The sequence below is a fragment of the Leopardus geoffroyi genome, chromosome C1 (genome assembly GCF_018350155.1).
Source record: "Leopardus geoffroyi isolate Oge1 chromosome C1, O.geoffroyi_Oge1_pat1.0, whole genome shotgun sequence".
NCBI classification, from domain to species: domain Eukaryota; kingdom Metazoa; phylum Chordata; class Mammalia; order Carnivora; family Felidae; genus Leopardus; species Leopardus geoffroyi.
The window spans coordinates 55,026,773-55,044,470 of NC_059328.1; the positions used below are offsets into that span (position 1 = coordinate 55,026,773).

The 17,698-nt window shown below is 41.1% G+C and overlaps 1 protein-coding gene across 36 annotated transcripts in view; it reads left to right on the forward strand.

Annotated features, from left to right (window-relative positions):
• The first annotated feature begins 1,795 nt into the window (after positions 1 to 1,795).
• Positions 1,796 to 17,698, forward strand: part of SGIP1 (SH3GL interacting endocytic adaptor 1) — a 206,338-nt gene continuing 190,435 nt past the window's right edge. For 7 of the 36 annotated variants that reach the window (XM_045477728.1, XM_045477731.1, XM_045477739.1 and 4 more), the window contains exon 1: positions 2,602 to 2,946. In XM_045477728.1, coding sequence (XP_045333684.1) covers positions 2,937 to 2,946 — 10 coding nt within the window. In that variant the 5' untranslated portion in view covers positions 2,602 to 2,936. Of the gene's footprint in view, positions 1,980 to 2,396; positions 2,518 to 2,599; positions 2,947 to 17,698 lie in introns of those variants that run through there. The other 29 variants (XM_045477733.1, XM_045477738.1, XM_045477753.1 and 26 more) reach the window with 9 other exon arrangements.

Consider the following 17,698-nt stretch of genomic DNA (forward strand, 5'->3'; position numbering starts at 1 on the left):
TCCCTTATTTCTCTGACAATAATCTGCACACCTCAGTGCTTGCGCTTACCTCCAAATTTTATCTAAGCCATTTTTCTTATTTAGAACTCCCTATTTTATTTAGAATTGCCATGCCAAGTCCAGTCCATTTTTTTTCTGAACTCTAAACTTCCACCTCTGTAAGTGGACCTTCCCTAACCTCCTTTGATTTAAATCTCTCTTCTACTCACCTGTCCCTCGGAACCTCAGAACGCTCCAACGTTACACGCCTGGATGCGTCACCCGGTCTACCACTAAGTTGTTCTCTGTGCATGTAGCGTAACTCTCAGCTACAAACTTCTCTGATGCCTCTGGCAGCCCTTTGGTGGTAGTAACACTAAATATCAAAACGCTAACATGAGGGGTTTATTTTACTCCAGACACAATGCTAAGTAATTTACTGGCAAGGTATTTAGAATAGTGTTTGCACATAGTAAGCAATTAATAAAGGTTTGTTATTACTGCTATTTATAACCTTATGAACTTGGTGTTATTTTTATCTCCACTTCACAGATAAGGAAACTGTGAGGCACAGACAGTTACATAACTTGTACAGGGTCACAGAGCTCATTGAGTGGCTGAGACAGAACTTGATCCTAGTCTGTTTGATGGCAGTATTTATCCATGTTCTTAACCACCACAAAAAAAGTTGGCTAAATGCACCTACACTAATGAATCTTTTTCCTGTAGTTTTCAGAACAGTGTAAGTTTTCCTCAATACAGGTTTTACTGCGTAATTCTTTTCCCTTTCAAAATTCGATGGCCGCATAGATATAATGAAAAGGGTACAAGTATTTGTACCTCCCTGGAGAGTCATTCTGAAATTTCAAGGCCATTGAAATATCTGTTCTTAGGGAGAATAATGAGTTTTTAAAAACTTCTAAGTTGCTATGGAATTGAATTTTTGGTTTTTTGTTTGTTTGTTTTAACTGTTCATATGCCTTCCACTCAGCTTTTTGAGTTATATTTCTTTTTGTAGTTCTTAGCCAGCAATACCTCGTATTTGCTCTGGTAGAAAGAACTACACTATGTCAAGGGCTAAGCAATATTAAAAGTTCATGGGTATGTTTATGACATAAATGATTAACAGTAGCATCAGAGGCTCAACATTGATCATGTGGTGATCTTACTTCTTAAAGTTATTTCATCTGATGCACATTGCTCTGTGATGTTATGGCTTTTCTCCCAATCCTGGTGCTAGATTGGAGAAATGACCACTTCTGCTGTTGTCCCCTAGAGTTCTACAGACGATTTTCCCTTTCTTCTGAACTCCCCTCCTCCTACTCCTCCCTCCCACGTGCCGCCGCCTGCTTCTTCCTTAGCTGTCAGAGCCTACCAGAAGGGAACGAAGATCGCCGGCCCCCAGGGCCCGAGGCCTTCGGAAAGGCTCCCGGGGTCCCTGGGGACTAGTCAGGTGACAGATTCTCAGCCAAAGCAGCCCGGGTGCCATAACCCTTCCCACTTAGGCAGCAGCCCGCAGGCACCCAGATCCCATCCCTGGAAGCTGCAAAACCCTGGGCTCCACCCACCCATCCGGCCAGAAGCCGGCAACCACTGCGTCCCTCCGGATTTCCACGGGGCAAACGAATGGGCTTGAAGGCGGTTACAGATGCCGGAGGCGCGGGGCGAAAAACGGTGTCCTTTAGAAGAAAGTTGGCTTATTACTGGGCCTGCAGTTGGCGGCACGGCCCCGCTCCACCTGGGGAAGGAGGCGGCGCCCGCGCGCGGGGCCTCGTGGAGGCGCGCGGCGGGCCCGGAGCGGGGACTGGAAAGCCGAGCGGCGGCGCCGCGGGGTCGGGTCCCGGCCGGCGGCGCGCCCCGGTTGCCTCTGGAACAAGCGGCGTGCACAGCTGTCTTCCGTCGGGCGCGGGCCCGGCCGCCCGGCCTGCTGCCCTCTCTCCCGCCTCCCGCCCCAGAAATTATCTCAAGCGTTGCCAGTTTGATTCCAGAGCCCCACTCGGGTGGGTTCTTTTGTTTCTTTGTTTTAATGACAGTTCCCAGCCCTTGGGCATGTCATGCGCGATTAATTCCCTGGCTCTGTTGAAGGCAGCTGGGATGAAATTTCTTCTGCATCATCCTTTTGGGGATAATTGCTTATAATGTGACGTCAGCCGGATTGATTTTTCTCTCTTGAAAGAGAGAGAGGCGGGGGTTGGAGAGAGAGAGAGAGAGAGAGAGAGAGAGAGAGAGAGAGACTGACTGACTCACGGACGTGTGCGGAGGCCACAGACATTAACATTTGAAAATGTGGAATTCCTTCAGGGCAAAAGGAGACGGGGATGGAAGCTTAAAAGTGTGCAGCTAAGACATCAGACTGCAGGGAATTAAGTTTTTCTTAAAAAAAAAAAAAAAAATCCCCTCCGCAGAGAGCCACTTAGGTGCTCCTTTCATGCCCGAGTCCCCGTTAAGGTGGCAGCGTCTGATAATTAATCTCGGGTACCCAGCCGCTGCAATAGGCTTAAGAAGACGAAGAGGAGGGGCGGGGAAGTGCGTCACCAGGTGGGGAAGGGGCTGTGCGTTGGGTGCCAAGCGGGAGGGGTGGGGGTGGAGGGGAATAGGGACGGAAAATAGGTTCTGTGTGCTCTCCCGGGGTATTGTGTCAGGAGATGCAGGCTGGCTACCATGTGACGCGGACCAGAGCTGAAGGGATTGGCCGAGGCAGCGCAGGCGGTGCAGCTCGGCCGGCTTGCTGTTCCTCTCCCTTTCTCTCGCAGCATCTTCCTGGGAGCCTGTAGGTGAAGCAGCACCAGCAGCATCCATGGCCTATCTTTGGGGTTAACATTTGTCACATTTGGCTTCAGCAGTGGACGGAGCAGACCTCTCGGCAGCAGCGTCGTGAGGACTTAGCTGGGACCTGGAATCGTATCCTCCTGTGTTTTTCAGACTCCTTGGAAATTAAGGAATGCAATTCTGCCACCATGATGGAAGGTAGGATGCTTTCTGCTGTGGTTGACTGGCTTCAGGCAAGGTTTGGGCAGAACAGCGTTGAAGAATGCGTGCAGCCTGTGTCGGTGGCTGGTCTAGAACCTGGTTGCCAGGATTTGCAAGCAGAAATGCTGCAGTTTGCTTGCAGCGGACCAGGGCTCAGACTAATGGAATCAAACCACAAGGCTTCTGTTTAGCTCAGAACCTACAGAGCTCCGAGCTCTTTTGAGAGGAAACAAAACAAAACAAAACAAAACAAAAAAACTAAAGTGCATCCAGGGAGCTGAGATAGAGCTAAGAAAGAGCTTGCAGAGCAAATAAGTTGGGAGAGAAGATAAGGTTTTCTGCTCTGGGTTCCTGGGACTACACTGATTAAACATTTACAATGGAAACTTGTTTTCTGAAATTGACATTAGATAGGAGAGGTCATTGACTGAGTTATCCATGCTGTCATTTTCAGTGAACTGTTTAAAATTTTTTTCTTAATTTTTGTAAGATATTTTTATCTCTGCAATTTACATCTTATTGTTGGGGTGAGAGGTGCAGCAAATTTGGTCCATAAACTATAGTTATATGGGGATGCCATTGCAACAGAATGAGCAATATGAGGAAAGTATCTGCGCCTCTTAGCCCTGGGTCCAGGGTGTTATCAGGTTAAAAAAACGAATTTTGTGCTTCCTAAATGCATTCCATGCAATGATTCTTAGCCAAGCTCCAAATGATTACTTACTGATTACCTTTCTGCGTTCAATATTGAGTATAAGAAGGAACTTTCCCTGGGGAGATGTTGTTTAAACTATATTTTGTTCTGCTAAATTACCCTTCCAAGCCTGAGATAGTGACAGCCACGATTGCCTCAAAAAAGCACCAAGCTGATTAAGAAAGAAGCAGGCAGCCCTACCCCGGCTTTGATTTTGTTTTCACACTACAGGATGGTGCAAAACTCCTGGCCTTTCCTAAGATGACAGGCAGAAATTTGTCCCCAGCCTGGATTTCACAATGCAGAATCGAGTGCATAATGGGTCTCAAATCAGCCATGAAAATGGCAGAGAGGCCACCTCTTAAAGCCAAGGTCTGTCCTACAGATTTTAAACATTCCTTAGAAATTTACCAAAATGGAATAAGAGGAGGATGGTTTCAAAAAGCAGTCGTGTAGCCTGCACTAATTTGGCAGAAATGAATTCTTTTTGCTCTCTCTGTTATCATGTCAAAAATTGTTAATGTAATTTTGGGGAGTGAAGAATTCTACAGTCATGGCCCACAGATTTTAGAAAATAGCTTTAAAAGAGAGATTGGGTATCGTTTTATTATGGAGCCTGGTCTCAAGCTAGTTCTTTAAAATACTGGTCTAAATAAACTGTGATTACTAATGCTCTAAGATTAAATCATTTTCATTAATTCAAAATGAATTTAATCTTTGAATAACAAGACAAGACGAACAGAAAGTGTATTACTGATACACTTTTCAATTTAAACTCAGGTGGATTACCCTCTTCAGAAAAAAAACAAAAACAAAAACAAATCTTGTCTACAGAGGTACTGTATTTCTCCAGCTAAATTTAAGTTGCAGTATCTCTTAAAAAGGAATCTGCATACATTCTGATTAGATTTGAATCTTACACATGAGAGTGGAAGATCATTCATTTTTACTTCTTGCTTTGCAAACTATGGAGTTCAAGCGTCCTTTTTGAAGGAAGTCGTATTTATTGATGCTCGTTAATGACTCTCCTGGAAATATTGTCTATTGTGCCATCCCAGAATGTCAGTTCAAAGCCCTATGATAAGCTTATCTGAGCTGCCTAAACTGAAATGAGAACTGTAACAAAGATGTGTGTAGGAGCTGAATTAGCACTATTGCTCTGGGTTTGCCAGATTGATCTAATGAAGGATGTTATCTTAGCACTGTTGTGAATTAGAGGTGACACTATGGATCCCCTCCATCAGATCCCTGCAAAAGGAAATGGACAAGTGTTCCCATTGGCTTCAAAATTTACATGAAACTAATAATTTGTATCTACCCACGGTTCCTACTTAAATGCTTTTCAAGACTTATTATCTTAATGGTTCCTGACCTTAGAAAGGCAGGTAGGAATCTTAACCAGAAATCAATTTGCCCTGCAATAGCATTTCCACTTAGTTGCCAGTCTTTTTGGCAATATATGCATGTTTTTGATACTGCATCCCAGAATTTCACCTCCAAATAGCTCTTATTCTGAAGATGTGGCATAGCAGTTACCATATCCATTAATTCACCCCTAGAGGAAGTTAGGTTGTTCCATCTATCACAATAACCTTGGAAAGATAAGGAACCCCCTAAAAGTCACCCTAAATCCTGTCATGGAAGCCCTCTGCTGAAACATCAGTGGGCTCTGAGAATGTGTCACCCAACATTAAGGTAGTTAAAATTGTGTCTCTCCTCAACTAGTACATGTCACACACACACACACACACACACACACACACACACACACACACACAGTTACACACATGTAGTTGTCAACACTACATTAACACTACATTATCAACACTAATTATTAAGAAAGGGAGAGACCCTACATTTACATTGTGTATGTATATATATTTCTATATTCACCAGAGTCTGTTAGTCTGCTGCTCAGGAAAGCATGGCCATGGCAACTTTTCAAAGCCACTTCTCTACTTTGTGTAAAACAAGAGTAAACAAATAGTCTTCAGAATGGCTCATAGTTTAGGTTTGTGTTCTTGTTTTGATGGAACAAGATATGAGCTCCATTCATCCAATGCCTATTAGAAATTCTGGTCATAGATGAGGAACATTACTACCTCCACAGTGATACTAATGTCATATAAGGTAGTGAAATAATTCTGCAGGGGCCTCCAACATGTTACCAGTAGTTTGTGGCCCCATGATTCCTTTCAAATATTTTTATTTAAAAACATGCATTTTAATTTTATATTTGATTCATTGATTCCTGCAGTCTTTATTTTTCAGCAGTGGTTGGTACTGAGTTGTGTCTTTCCTAAAGTATGCCACGTGATATGGAGCCTTCCATGGTATGAATGTGAAGGGAAGGAGGGTGAGCAAAGGGAGTTATTTGCTTAAAGGCACATGCATGGGTTAAGCTTACAATGCGGTCTATGTGGTTTGGGCAGCTCATCAAGGATTCTCTTGTTTTCACATATTATTATTAAAGTTTGAAAATGCCATTTTAGCTACCCTTCCAAGATAAGTGAAGCTAAGTCAGGGTTTCTTAGGAAGTCTGTTTACTTGTAGGGCAGCCTGGGAAGTTGTCCCTTGTCTTGAAGAACTACACCAAAAGTACTTGTTTTTAGTTCCATGGTCAGGTTCTTAGGTACTGTACTGGAAGGATAAATGTTTGGGCACCAGTGGTTTCATCCTGTATAACAATTTTTGAGATTAACAAGCATATTGTTAATGGCTTACTGGATATAATTGATTTAATAAATTTTATTATATTTGCTATTCACAATAACCTGTGAATAAGTGTATTCTGCATGCAGTAGTTTTGGTGTTCTTTTTCTAAATTGGAAAAATAAAAAATAATATTTTGAGGCAGAAAAATGGCAGAATGGAATTTGAACCCAAGTTTGTGTTTTTTAAATCAATTCAAGGCCTAATAGATGGTATAAAATGAATCAGATTCCTTTATTATGTCATATATATATATGTGTGTGTGTGTGTGTGTGTATATATATATATATATATATATATATATATATATATATATATTGCCTCTTTGAATTGTAGAGGAAAAACAATGAACCAGCATCATCACCTGGCTGTTTTGCCCCCAGCGTGTTTACCTCAGAAAACATAATACACATTTTTCCTGAATTCTCATAAATAAAGATGAGAGTTTTCTGGACCCAAGTTCATTTAACAACAAAGCTCATATTTTTGACCCCTCATAACATTTCAATAGGAACCATTTTAAAATTTGTATCAAGATGGGCATCGTAACCTAATTGAAAATTAGGACTTGATTTCTTTTGTGGCATATTCTGTCTCTCTTTTTTTTAAATATGAATACTCACAGGACCATGCCTTTTAATTCCTCATTATTGCCTTTTATCTCCAAAATTATTGTTTAGACAATTTTGAACAATTGTAGATTAATTGAGCTTCTGTTGTTGCAATGAACCTTATAATAGTAAAGATTTTTTTTTTTTCTCCGTCTAGAAATAGAGTTTTATTTATTTGGAAAATTCTTTGATGTGATCAAAAAGGAACAAAACATTTTCAAGCTGGAACTATTCATTTTCTAGTTAGCTAAGAAGTTTTAAAGGGAATTCTCTTAATTTCCCAGAAATAGTGAAGTTATTTTGGAAAATCTTAAGCATGCATATGAAATTCTAATACATGGACTATCGTTCATGTAATTTCTCTCCTTCCTCAAGGTTCAGTGTTAGAAAGGGCCTTCTTATATGCATAAGTTCCCATACAACTCCAGGGATCAACTTTAAATCTCTACAAAGAATATGCAGCTTTAAAACAATTATCTTAGCTACACCATTCTAGAAGACTGGGTAAATCTTTCTGTTGGATTTGACCCATATGTTATCCATGTTTCAAATAAACAAATTGCAGGAAGTCACCAGCTCACAGCTTTTATGTTCCTGAAAGTTTGTTTATGAATTGCTCACTTGAAACAAATTTTCCCATAGGGATAATGATATATATGATGATTAGATTCCCACACTGGTCCTTCGAAGGCTATTGACCCATTATCTAGTTGAAATACTAAATATTTGCAATGAAATGTGTGAAGAAGAGTACTGATACTGCAGTAAGTAGCCAGAAGAGAACCATGGAATTAAATGTGTTTTCAATTTTAAATGTTGCTATTTGTAAAAAGGAAGGTCTAATTAGAGGACAATGAGATGGAGAGAGAATTTGAAGGTAGTTTTTAGGTATATTTTCAGAAGTTTTAGAGACTTATGAAACTGGATTTTCAATTATGTTCAATTTTACTTCCATACTTGTGGTTTACTTTTTCTCAATTCAACTTTATCATATATACTGCTGTTGAACTGTGATTAATTTCATTATGGAAACTCACAAATGGAGTTAATAAAGGGAGAGAGAATTTACTGAGATGATGGTACAGGAGTTGAAAGGGAGAAAACGCTTAAGGGATTATAACGGATTTGGGCTCATGTGTCTGAAAAAGTCCCTGAGGATAATAAACTGAATAAGGAGATAGACAGGAACTGGGGGCAGGATCCCCTTAAGGAGAAAGTGGGTGTGTGGCAGAGGGGCTGGGTCTAACCGATTTCTCTGCTGACTACCAAATATTTCTGCGGGCACAGAATGGTTTGCTTAGAGGGACAGGGCTCCTGGGGATGGAGCTGTAGACTTGGAGAGGGGTCAGTCCCCTTTCTCGGAACATATATGCCATTTAAGTGTATCCACAGAATGTCACAAAGATACTTAGAATCTTTATTTAAATATCGTATATTACGTCACTTCCTTGCTGAGAAAAACTCCTCTATCTTCTCATTTCTGTTAAAATTCATTGCATACTGGAGACTGCACACTCTGGCCCACTGTGCCTCTCCAAGCTCATTGCATGCCTTACTGCCACTCTCGGAGTGTTTAGAAAAAATGCTTTCCTGCCTCAGGGCTTTTGCTCTGCCTAGGACACTATTTTGCCAGTTCATGGAGTGACCGATTTTCTTGTGGTCCTAGCAAAACTGCCGCCTTCTCAGGAGGGCTTCCCTACCATCTTGTCATCCCAAGCTCTCAAACACACAACCTGGGCCACTGAGTACATCCCAGTCTACCCTCTCTCCTCAGAGATGTATTTATGGTTCATCATTATTTAATGGTGTATGGGCTGAATTTCTCAGAGCTAAGCTCCGCAAGGGCAGGAATCTGGTCTATCATATTCACCTCCTTATCTTTGGTTCTTGACACACAGTGGACACTTGGTGTGTTTATTTATTGGATAAATGAGTAAAACCAGATATAAATGACTCCAGTGACTTCATATGTTACATTGTAAGGTATTATTTGGTACATTATAGTGGATGTAAGAAAAATAAATGCTCAAACTTGTTTTCTTGCTGGAGAAGCAACATGAAATGAGAAAAAGCAATGTATTATGAAGTGGGATATTGTGAGATACAGATAATACATTTTGAGAAGCAAAAGAAAAGAAATAGTCCATTTGACAATATATGCATGAGCTTGAATTATTTTGGTGATTAGCTCCAAAGAAATGATTTTATAATACAAAGAGGCAAGTTATAGCACAGTCATTCAAAGAAGTTCCCAGGATCACTGTTGTCAATATGCTGTACATATTTTTCCTTCTCTCTCTCCCTTCTGCTCTCCTTTGTTTCTGCCTTTTCGTTCTCCTCTTTCATTCTTCCACCCCATCTTTCTCTTCCTGGGCAGTCTTTGCTTTTCTCTGGTTTATGACCAATTCTGAAAATTCTGGCTCCTGGAGCTAGAGTTTGACTTGGAATTTGGCAAAGTATTTTTAAATAAATAAATGAATATAAATGAGTGTAATGTTGTATGATATATTTGTGCAAGCAGTGGCAGTGTCTTATGGTATATGAGGTTTTTCAAATGCCAAATTATTCCTGATCAGAGAATTCATTACTCTTGGAAACTCATTATGGTCGTTGAATTTGTGCAGTGGATTTTTTTTGTAGAAAGAGCATGGACCCAGAAGTCAGACATGGGTTTGAGTCTTAAGTGTTGTGACTGCTTGGCTGTGTGCCTTGAAAAGGTTACCGTAACTTCCTGGGGTTCTGTTTGCTTACAAACAAAATAAGAGAATTGATCTGCCTACCTCTAGAACTTCTAGCTCTAAGAGTTTCTGGCATTCATTGAATGGTTTGGAGTCTCCATTCTTACTGTCTCCAAGGTTTACACTGAATGATTGACCCCTTTTCCTCCCATCTCAAAATATACTTGTCCCTAACACAAAAGTAATTGAAATGTATTACTATCTTCCTTTTGTTGGATACTCCTCCTCCTTTGTTGGATGCTGCTCCTTGCACATATGCCACAAGTTGGTCTTGCACCTTTAAGGTACTGGAAGACAAAAGTGCAGTTATGCAACCCTTTTCTATAGCCCCTAGCATAGAACTACTCGCCGTGTACTGATCAGAAATTGCGTGAATTATATGAATGCATACTAGGTGTTCGGCCCTGTTCCACATGCTAGAGGTTCAATAGTGAACAACAGATACAAAGTCCTGCCTATGTGGACCTTCCTTTTAGTGCGGGAGAGATAGGAAATAAAATGAAACACAAAGTACATTTGATGGGGATAAGAACTTTGGAGAAGAATGGAGTGGAGAAAGGGGATGGAGGAAGTAGTGGAAGGAGTGGGGTGGAGAGGGTTGCTATCATAAATAAGGTGGTAATGGATGGCCTCACTGAGAAGCCATATAAGCACAGACTTGAAGGAGCAGAGGCAGTGAGCAGCCATTTAATTACTCGGAGGAGCAATGCAATGTGGAAGGAGGAAGAGCATGTGCAAAGGCCTCAGAATATGGGCAGACCAGCAAGGATGGGGGGGGAGATGTTCAAGAGAGGGACTTAGGGGTAATATATATAAGTAGACACTCGTGAATCTTCAGTGGTAGTAAGGCCTGCTTCCTTTTGCGTTAGTCACCATGAGCCTGTGTTATCCATGTGTCTAGTGACAGGTAGGAATTCAGAAGCCTGGCATTCTGACACTGGTTTTGTGGTGCTTCTTGGACTCATTCTTTCCACATATTAAAGTAAATGGGTGAATATCATGCTCTTACTTTGGCTCATGGTTCCAAGCCCAGAGTTAGAGCTGAGTGTTCAGCTCCAACTTTAGGCTTGAACGTTTCCACACAAGAGAAATGGTCCCATGACAAGGGTGACCCCGGAATCAAAATCACATATCAGTTCAGAAATGTTTGACTATATACAAAAGACCATCATTTGTATTTTTTGTTCATATCAACTCCTTCTTTTAATCGAGACTAGTATTTTAGGATTTTTAAAAAGAACCATGCAGAGTGACTCATGGTACATATCTTTAACAAACAGTATAATGAGTAAAATATTGTGCTCACTTAAGACATTGTCATAAGATTATATGACATTTGCATACACTTCAAACTTTCCAAAATGCTTCATTTATTCAACAGATAAATCAGGAGCTTTTTTCTTAGTTTCAGGTATTCTAGGCACTATGAATATGACAGGTGAAAAAAAGGCAGCTGTCGTCTCTGTCCTCAGAAGCTTAGGGTCCAGTACAATGTTGTCACACACTGTTGTACATATGCTTTTTATTCTCACATCATCCCTGTGTGGTAGGAAGAATAGGTATTACCACCCTTATTTCAAATAGGAAGAAAGTAGAGCCCAATGATATTAAGTGACTTGCTTAAGGTGACCATCTTACCAAGTGGCAGAACCAGCATTTATTTACTATGCTTCACTCTTACCTGCTCACACCTGAAATTGTTTGGCCTGGGTCTCTGGCTGACAAGCAAACAACAGATTGACTAGATTGGACACAGTATTTCAAAAGCCTTCTTCAGTACTAAGCAGAGTAATTTTATCAGCAGGTTATGATCATTCAGATCAGCCATCAGCTTGAAGAAGGTCACCTAACACAGAATTGTTTCATCCCAGTGGGCTCCTTTCAGTGACCCTCACTGGTTTTCCAGAATTTTATGATGAGGAGGGAAATGTGATATCAACCAGCCAGCAGACTCTAAACTTTCACAGCTTACCTTCTACACAACGTTTTATCAAAAAGCTTGGCTCCCGCTATGAACAAAAGCCCTTTCTCCCTGAGAAGGACAGTTCGGTGTTCACTGACATTCTGTGAAAGCCTTGACCGTTATCAGGAAAACATGATGGTGTGTGCTGCCATTGAAGATTAACCAATCTAGTCCAACCTCATTTTACAGCTGAGGAAACCAAAACCAAATGAAATAACTTACCCAAGGATTTTTATTCTCTCTGTAAGAGGACACGTCAAAGTTGATTTTTTTTTTTTTTTTAAGTAATGATTCCAAAAATGTGAATAGACAAAGACTTGGAACCCATGGTGTCTTTCACATTCAAAGGTGCTGAGACTGGTTGGGTGACTGCCCAAAGACACACAAATGAATGTGTCCCCAGGGTCCACCGCTCTCCTGAGTACACACACAATGTGGCCATTTATAGCTCTCTCCTGTTCTTCCATGTCTCACGCATCTGATGTCAATGAGTCAGCGCTGTGTAGAGGGAAGAACCAGGACTTGAAGGGGCTGGATCTCCTGACTAGTTCTATGACCTTGAGTGAGTTCTGGAACTGCTTTGGCCTCTGCATCCCCATTTGTAAGGTGGGAATAATGCCGGCTCCCTACCTCGTAGGGTCATTGTGAAGATCAAATGAGATAATAAATATGAAAACATCTGCAGAAGTGTGGTGCATATGCCAGTTATTTTCCCAGATCATTCTCTCTCAGATTGATTATTACATGTGGTTTCTTAGCATTCAGGGGCTAGGTATTCCTGCTTGCTGTTTTACTTCTCAAGTAGATTATCGCTGCACCCTCTTTTGCAGATAGGCCTACAGATTTCTCTCCTCTCTTCACCATACTGTTAATTACTAGCATATTCTATATCATCCTCGATTCTCGATGTCCACGGGCTACACTACCCCTTTCTTGACCATGGAAGACATCACAACCAATCTCATCCATTTTTTTCTTTTTAAAAAAAAATTTTTTTTAACGTTTATTTATTTTTGAGACAGAGACAGAGCATGAACGGGGGAGGGTCAGAGAGAGAGGGAGACACAGAATCTGAAACAGGCTCCAGGCTCTGAGCCATCAGCACAGAGCCTGACGCGGGGCTTGAACTCACGAACCGCGAGATCATGACCTGAGCCGAAGTCAGACGCTTAACCGACTGAGCCACCCAGGCGCCCCTCATCCATTTTTTTCTATCTCAACATCTATCTCAGTGTCTATCTCAACATCATATACTGGGCTGCCCCTGCCAGTTGTTTGGAATTGGCACATGAGATGATATCACATTGCTTTCCCTACCACGGGCAATTTCCCAAAGTTGAAAAACAACGACTAAAACAGGAATGTAGGTGGTCTCGCTGTGCAGTCAGCCTTTACAGATGCCCTTAGTGTATCACTGAAAAATGACATATGAAAAATTGCTCATAGCACTAGGTATGGTAGCAGTGGTAGAAAATGGTCTGCAAGCCGTATAACAGGTAGGACCCTACTCCTGTTCTATAGACTCTAATCAGCAAGTTTTCCTTAGCCTCTTTGTTCCTCCAATTCAAAGAACTGTGACTACCAGGTAGCTAAGCCACAGTGTTTGGATTCACTCCTGATTTCTCCTTCCTGCTTGCCTCACAACAGTAGGCCCTTTAGAGCTGTGGATTATCCTTCCTAAAAATCTTGGCTCTCTCCCTTTCATCCTCTGCTACCACCCCTGATCAGACTTTGGTGCTTCCAATCCATGCTTCTCACAGCCATCAAAGACATCACTTTCCGCCACTTGCCTTTGATTATTCCCATGCTTCTAAGACGAAGTGCAAATGCCCTGGTGTGGGGCATAACACTTTCATACACAGGCTGCCTTATCTGCTCATATCCTGCTGTGCCAGCCAGACGGGGAGCTCCTTGTCCTTCTCTTTCCCTTGTGTATGCTCTTCTTTCCCTTTTCTGCAAGGTCGCAGTCTGTTCTGATCACTCAAGGTCAGACAGAAGTGCCCCTCTTCAATGAAGCCTCCCACATTCCCCCACATTGAGAGTGAGGTGCTCCCTGAGCTCAGTTAGCTCTTGGTTCTTGCCCCCCCCAAGCCACATATCAGAAGGTTTAAGAGCACTGGCTTTGGAGTCAGAATGACCTAGGTGAAACCTCATGTATGTGACCTTGGGAAGCTAATGCACCTGCTTCCTCATCTAGAAAATGGAAGTGATAATAACAGTTAACTTTCTGACGGGTAATTTGAGCACGTGAGGTCACAAGGATTAAACCAGAAAGGGCACTTATAGCCAGTGAGTTCTCCAGAGATACAGGACCAATAGGTTAAGAGGGAGAGGGAGAGCAAGAAAGAGTCAGAAGGAGAAACGTAAAGGGTGAGGGAGAGGGAGAGGGAGAGGGAGAAGGAAAGAGAGAGACAGAGACAGAGGGAGAAAGATATTTTTTAAGGAACTGGTTCACTTGATTGTGGGGACTGACATTGCAAGTCTAGAATCCATAGATCAGACTGGCAGGTAGGGGTTGATGCTGCAGTCTTGAGGTAAAGTGTTAAGCTCTCAATAAATCTTAGCTGCTATTTTCTGTTATATACCTACCTTGTTTGTTCCTCCCCCAAGAGCCAAGGACTCCTCCAGAGCAAGGACTGTGTCTCATTCAATTTTGTATTCTTAATGTGTGGCATGTGTAAGTGCTCAATAAAAATCCAGTGAATGCATGAATGCTATTGAGGGATCACATTTTGGGGGGAAATACGCAATATTTGGCCCATAGTAAAGATGTATGAAATGTTACTCGGTTGGGAACATTGAAGGCACCAGTATGGTTCCTGGATGCCAGGCAGTCCCCAGGACTGTGCGCCCCCACCTCTCCCCAGAGCACCCATCTGCTGTGTAGGGTCACTCTGGCGGAGAGCCACATTCTGGTTCAGGAGCATGCAGTTGATCTAGTATCTCACACAATCTGCCTGACTGCTTTAATTGTTTTGCTTTCATTTTGAGAGAGACCAGGTTTCATTGTAGAAAACTCAGAAAATAGGAAGATAACAAAGAAGAAATTGAAATCACCGATTATCACATTATTATGGAATAATGAACCGCAGTTTGGCGAGTGTAGAACATGGACTTTGGGGACAATCTGAGGCTCTTCAAGCCTTAGCGATATTAGCAGTCAAGAGGGTGAAATAACACCTTCCTCATAAGACGTGGGGAAATTAAATAAGATAACATATGGACTTCACTTGGCATTTACCTGGCTTATTAAGTAAGCACTCAATGAATGCTAGCTCTTAATAGCTTTACATGCAAAACCAATATTTATGTCATAGAACCCAATTTGACCTGTACATGTATATGCATACATGTGTGTGTATACACACAGAGACACAGCTTTCACAATTGACATTAGATTATAACCACTATCCTAGGCAGTGTGTATATTTGTTAAGAGTGTAGGATCTGGAAGCATACTTCCCGGCTGCAACCCTTGACCTCTGTACGCTTGCCAACTGTGTCAGTTTAGGCATCTCATTTACACGTTTTGTGCTTCAGTTTCTTCTTCTGTATGAGATAATCCCTATCTGGAAAGGCTATGATAAAGATTAGATGAACTTAATATATTGTACATAGTTATTATTTTTATAACATATATATGTAGTATATAATATACATAAAGAACAGTATTTGGTATGGAGTAAACACTCAGTCAAGAAACGTTAGCTATCATTATCATCCCCCTGAAGTAGTCTCCAAAAGCATTATTTTTACCGGTCGTGGATTATGCCATTGCATCACAATTTATGTTATGGTTTCCCTGTTGTCAGACATTTAGACTGTTAGCTGGAGCTTGATGTGTATATTGAGCTAGAATGGCTCATATTAATGAGTCATGTGGTGTGTCGTGAATTCTTCATTTTCATTTAATAAGATAGCCCTGTGAGGTGGTAGGAGTTCTGCATTAGGTTCTAGTCCTGACACTGCTCCAGCCAACTGAGTGACTTTGGACAAGTCATTTAACACTGGGGAGAGAAAGCAAAGTAGTAGAAAGAGAAATTGATTTTAATTCAAAAAATTCTAACATCTCCTGGCACCGTTCTTTATTAGCTATGAGGATGAGGCCAAAAATTTACCAGGTGGGTAGGAATTGATTTTTTATGTCCTCTTTGAAAGTCCTGGCTGTATATTTCAGGCAAGTCCCCATCTCTTCTATTTTCCCATCTGTGGGATCGCAAATGAGTTTCCCTGCCTTTCTCACTTGGTTGTAAATATCAAAGCACAAAATATATGTGAAAGTACTTTTAAAAGCAGTAAATTTACATGTAAATATAAAGTAATATTAGGGCTGTTGTTATGTTGAGTATCTTGGAAACTGTTTTCAAATTCACATTAGGTTAAATAAGTTTGAAGGTGCTAACCAGTTTTCAAATGCCCAGTTCTTATTACAAGGCTTTCTGGATGTATCCCCACTACAGTTAACTGTTCTCTCAGTAACTTCCACCCTTCACGCATACAAATGATTTTCATCATTCCTGGATACTAGGAATGCACACCTTTCCTCATTTGATGAATTATTTATTTGAATGGGAAAAGCTACATAGAATTTTGTGAAACTGGGTAAAAATAATGTTTCTAATAATGAATATGCAGTGGAACAATTTAAAATGCATTTTAAAGTGTGTTCGAATGAAATCTATCTTGGCCTAGTTGCAAAACCAAATATAGTTCTGTATATAATCTCAGTAAGGTCTAATCCGTGCAATCTAATTGCCAGATCAAATTATGTAATCTGGATTTCTTCTCTTGTGTTTTCCGCCATCTTCTATCTTTGTGGCAACCCACTTCACGCTGGCAGATTGAAGAGTAGAGATTTTTGCTGCCTTGATGAATTTTGGCTAAGATACAGAGGAAGTTTTTCAGTGGCAGTGAAATGCTGTGAGCTAGCCATGGTTCTAGATGTGAGATACAAGTGAGCAAAACACCTAGAACCCTTGCTCTCCTGGAGATTGCATCCGACTCTGAGGAAACAAGACTCACAAACCAAATGAATAAACAAGATAATTTCAGATGGTGGTAAAATCAATGAAAAAAAAAAAAAAGACAGAATCATGAAAAGAGTGGGAGTCGTGGTGAAAGCTGTTTTAGGTGGTCAGGGAAGGCATGTAAGCTAACCCTTCTTCACGAGGTGACGTGAGAAGATCTGGGAGCAGAGTATTTCAGGAGTGAGAACTGTTGGGGCCAAAAAACTGCCTGGAACTTGGTAAAGCTCAAGGAACAAAAGAAAAGCTAATGTGGCTGGAGACCAGTGAAGGGAGGGGAGGGAAGCAGGAGAGAAGGAAGGCAAGATTCAGATCAAGCAGGGCTGTGTGGGCAATGGAGATGGATCTGGAATTGGTTGGGAGGCAATGGAAAGCCACTGGAGGGGTTTAAGGAGAAGTCATATTTCCATTTGCATCTTTAAACAATTACTTTGGATGTTGGATGGACTTGAATAGCTACAGATGGCCTTCTGTTTTTTTTTTTTTTTTTTAATGTTGTTGTTTTGAGAGGAGATTGTCTTGAATCTGTGTTTGAGTAATAACTACTCTGACTTTATTTAATTGTTATGTTAATTTTCTGGAAAGCTAAGAGAGATTGAAAGGGATTGTGGTGCCCTTCCCCTAAGCCACTCAGCACTGTCACTGCTGAGGTCTGAGGGCTCAGGGGATGGTTTAATTGAGCTATTGAATGAACTCTTTTTCTAACCCAAATGGTTCTGATGTTAGATTTTTTTCAGAGGCATGATGACAGGTAAAAATGATGAAAATCTTAGAATATATCATGTGCTTTTTTTCTCATGTTCTTGTTTTTAAATGGCTTTGAAGCGCTTCAATTATTTGATAGTCATTTTGATACTGAATCAGCCAGTTTATTAGGCTGGCTTTCATCACTGAAGCTCTTTCCCTCTAAGCCAGATGGAAAAGATAGAAGTACGTAAGAGATCTTGCTGTTGACAGAGGTTGACCTCTCCGTGTTCCATTTTTCTCCACAAATTTTTCGATTAAAA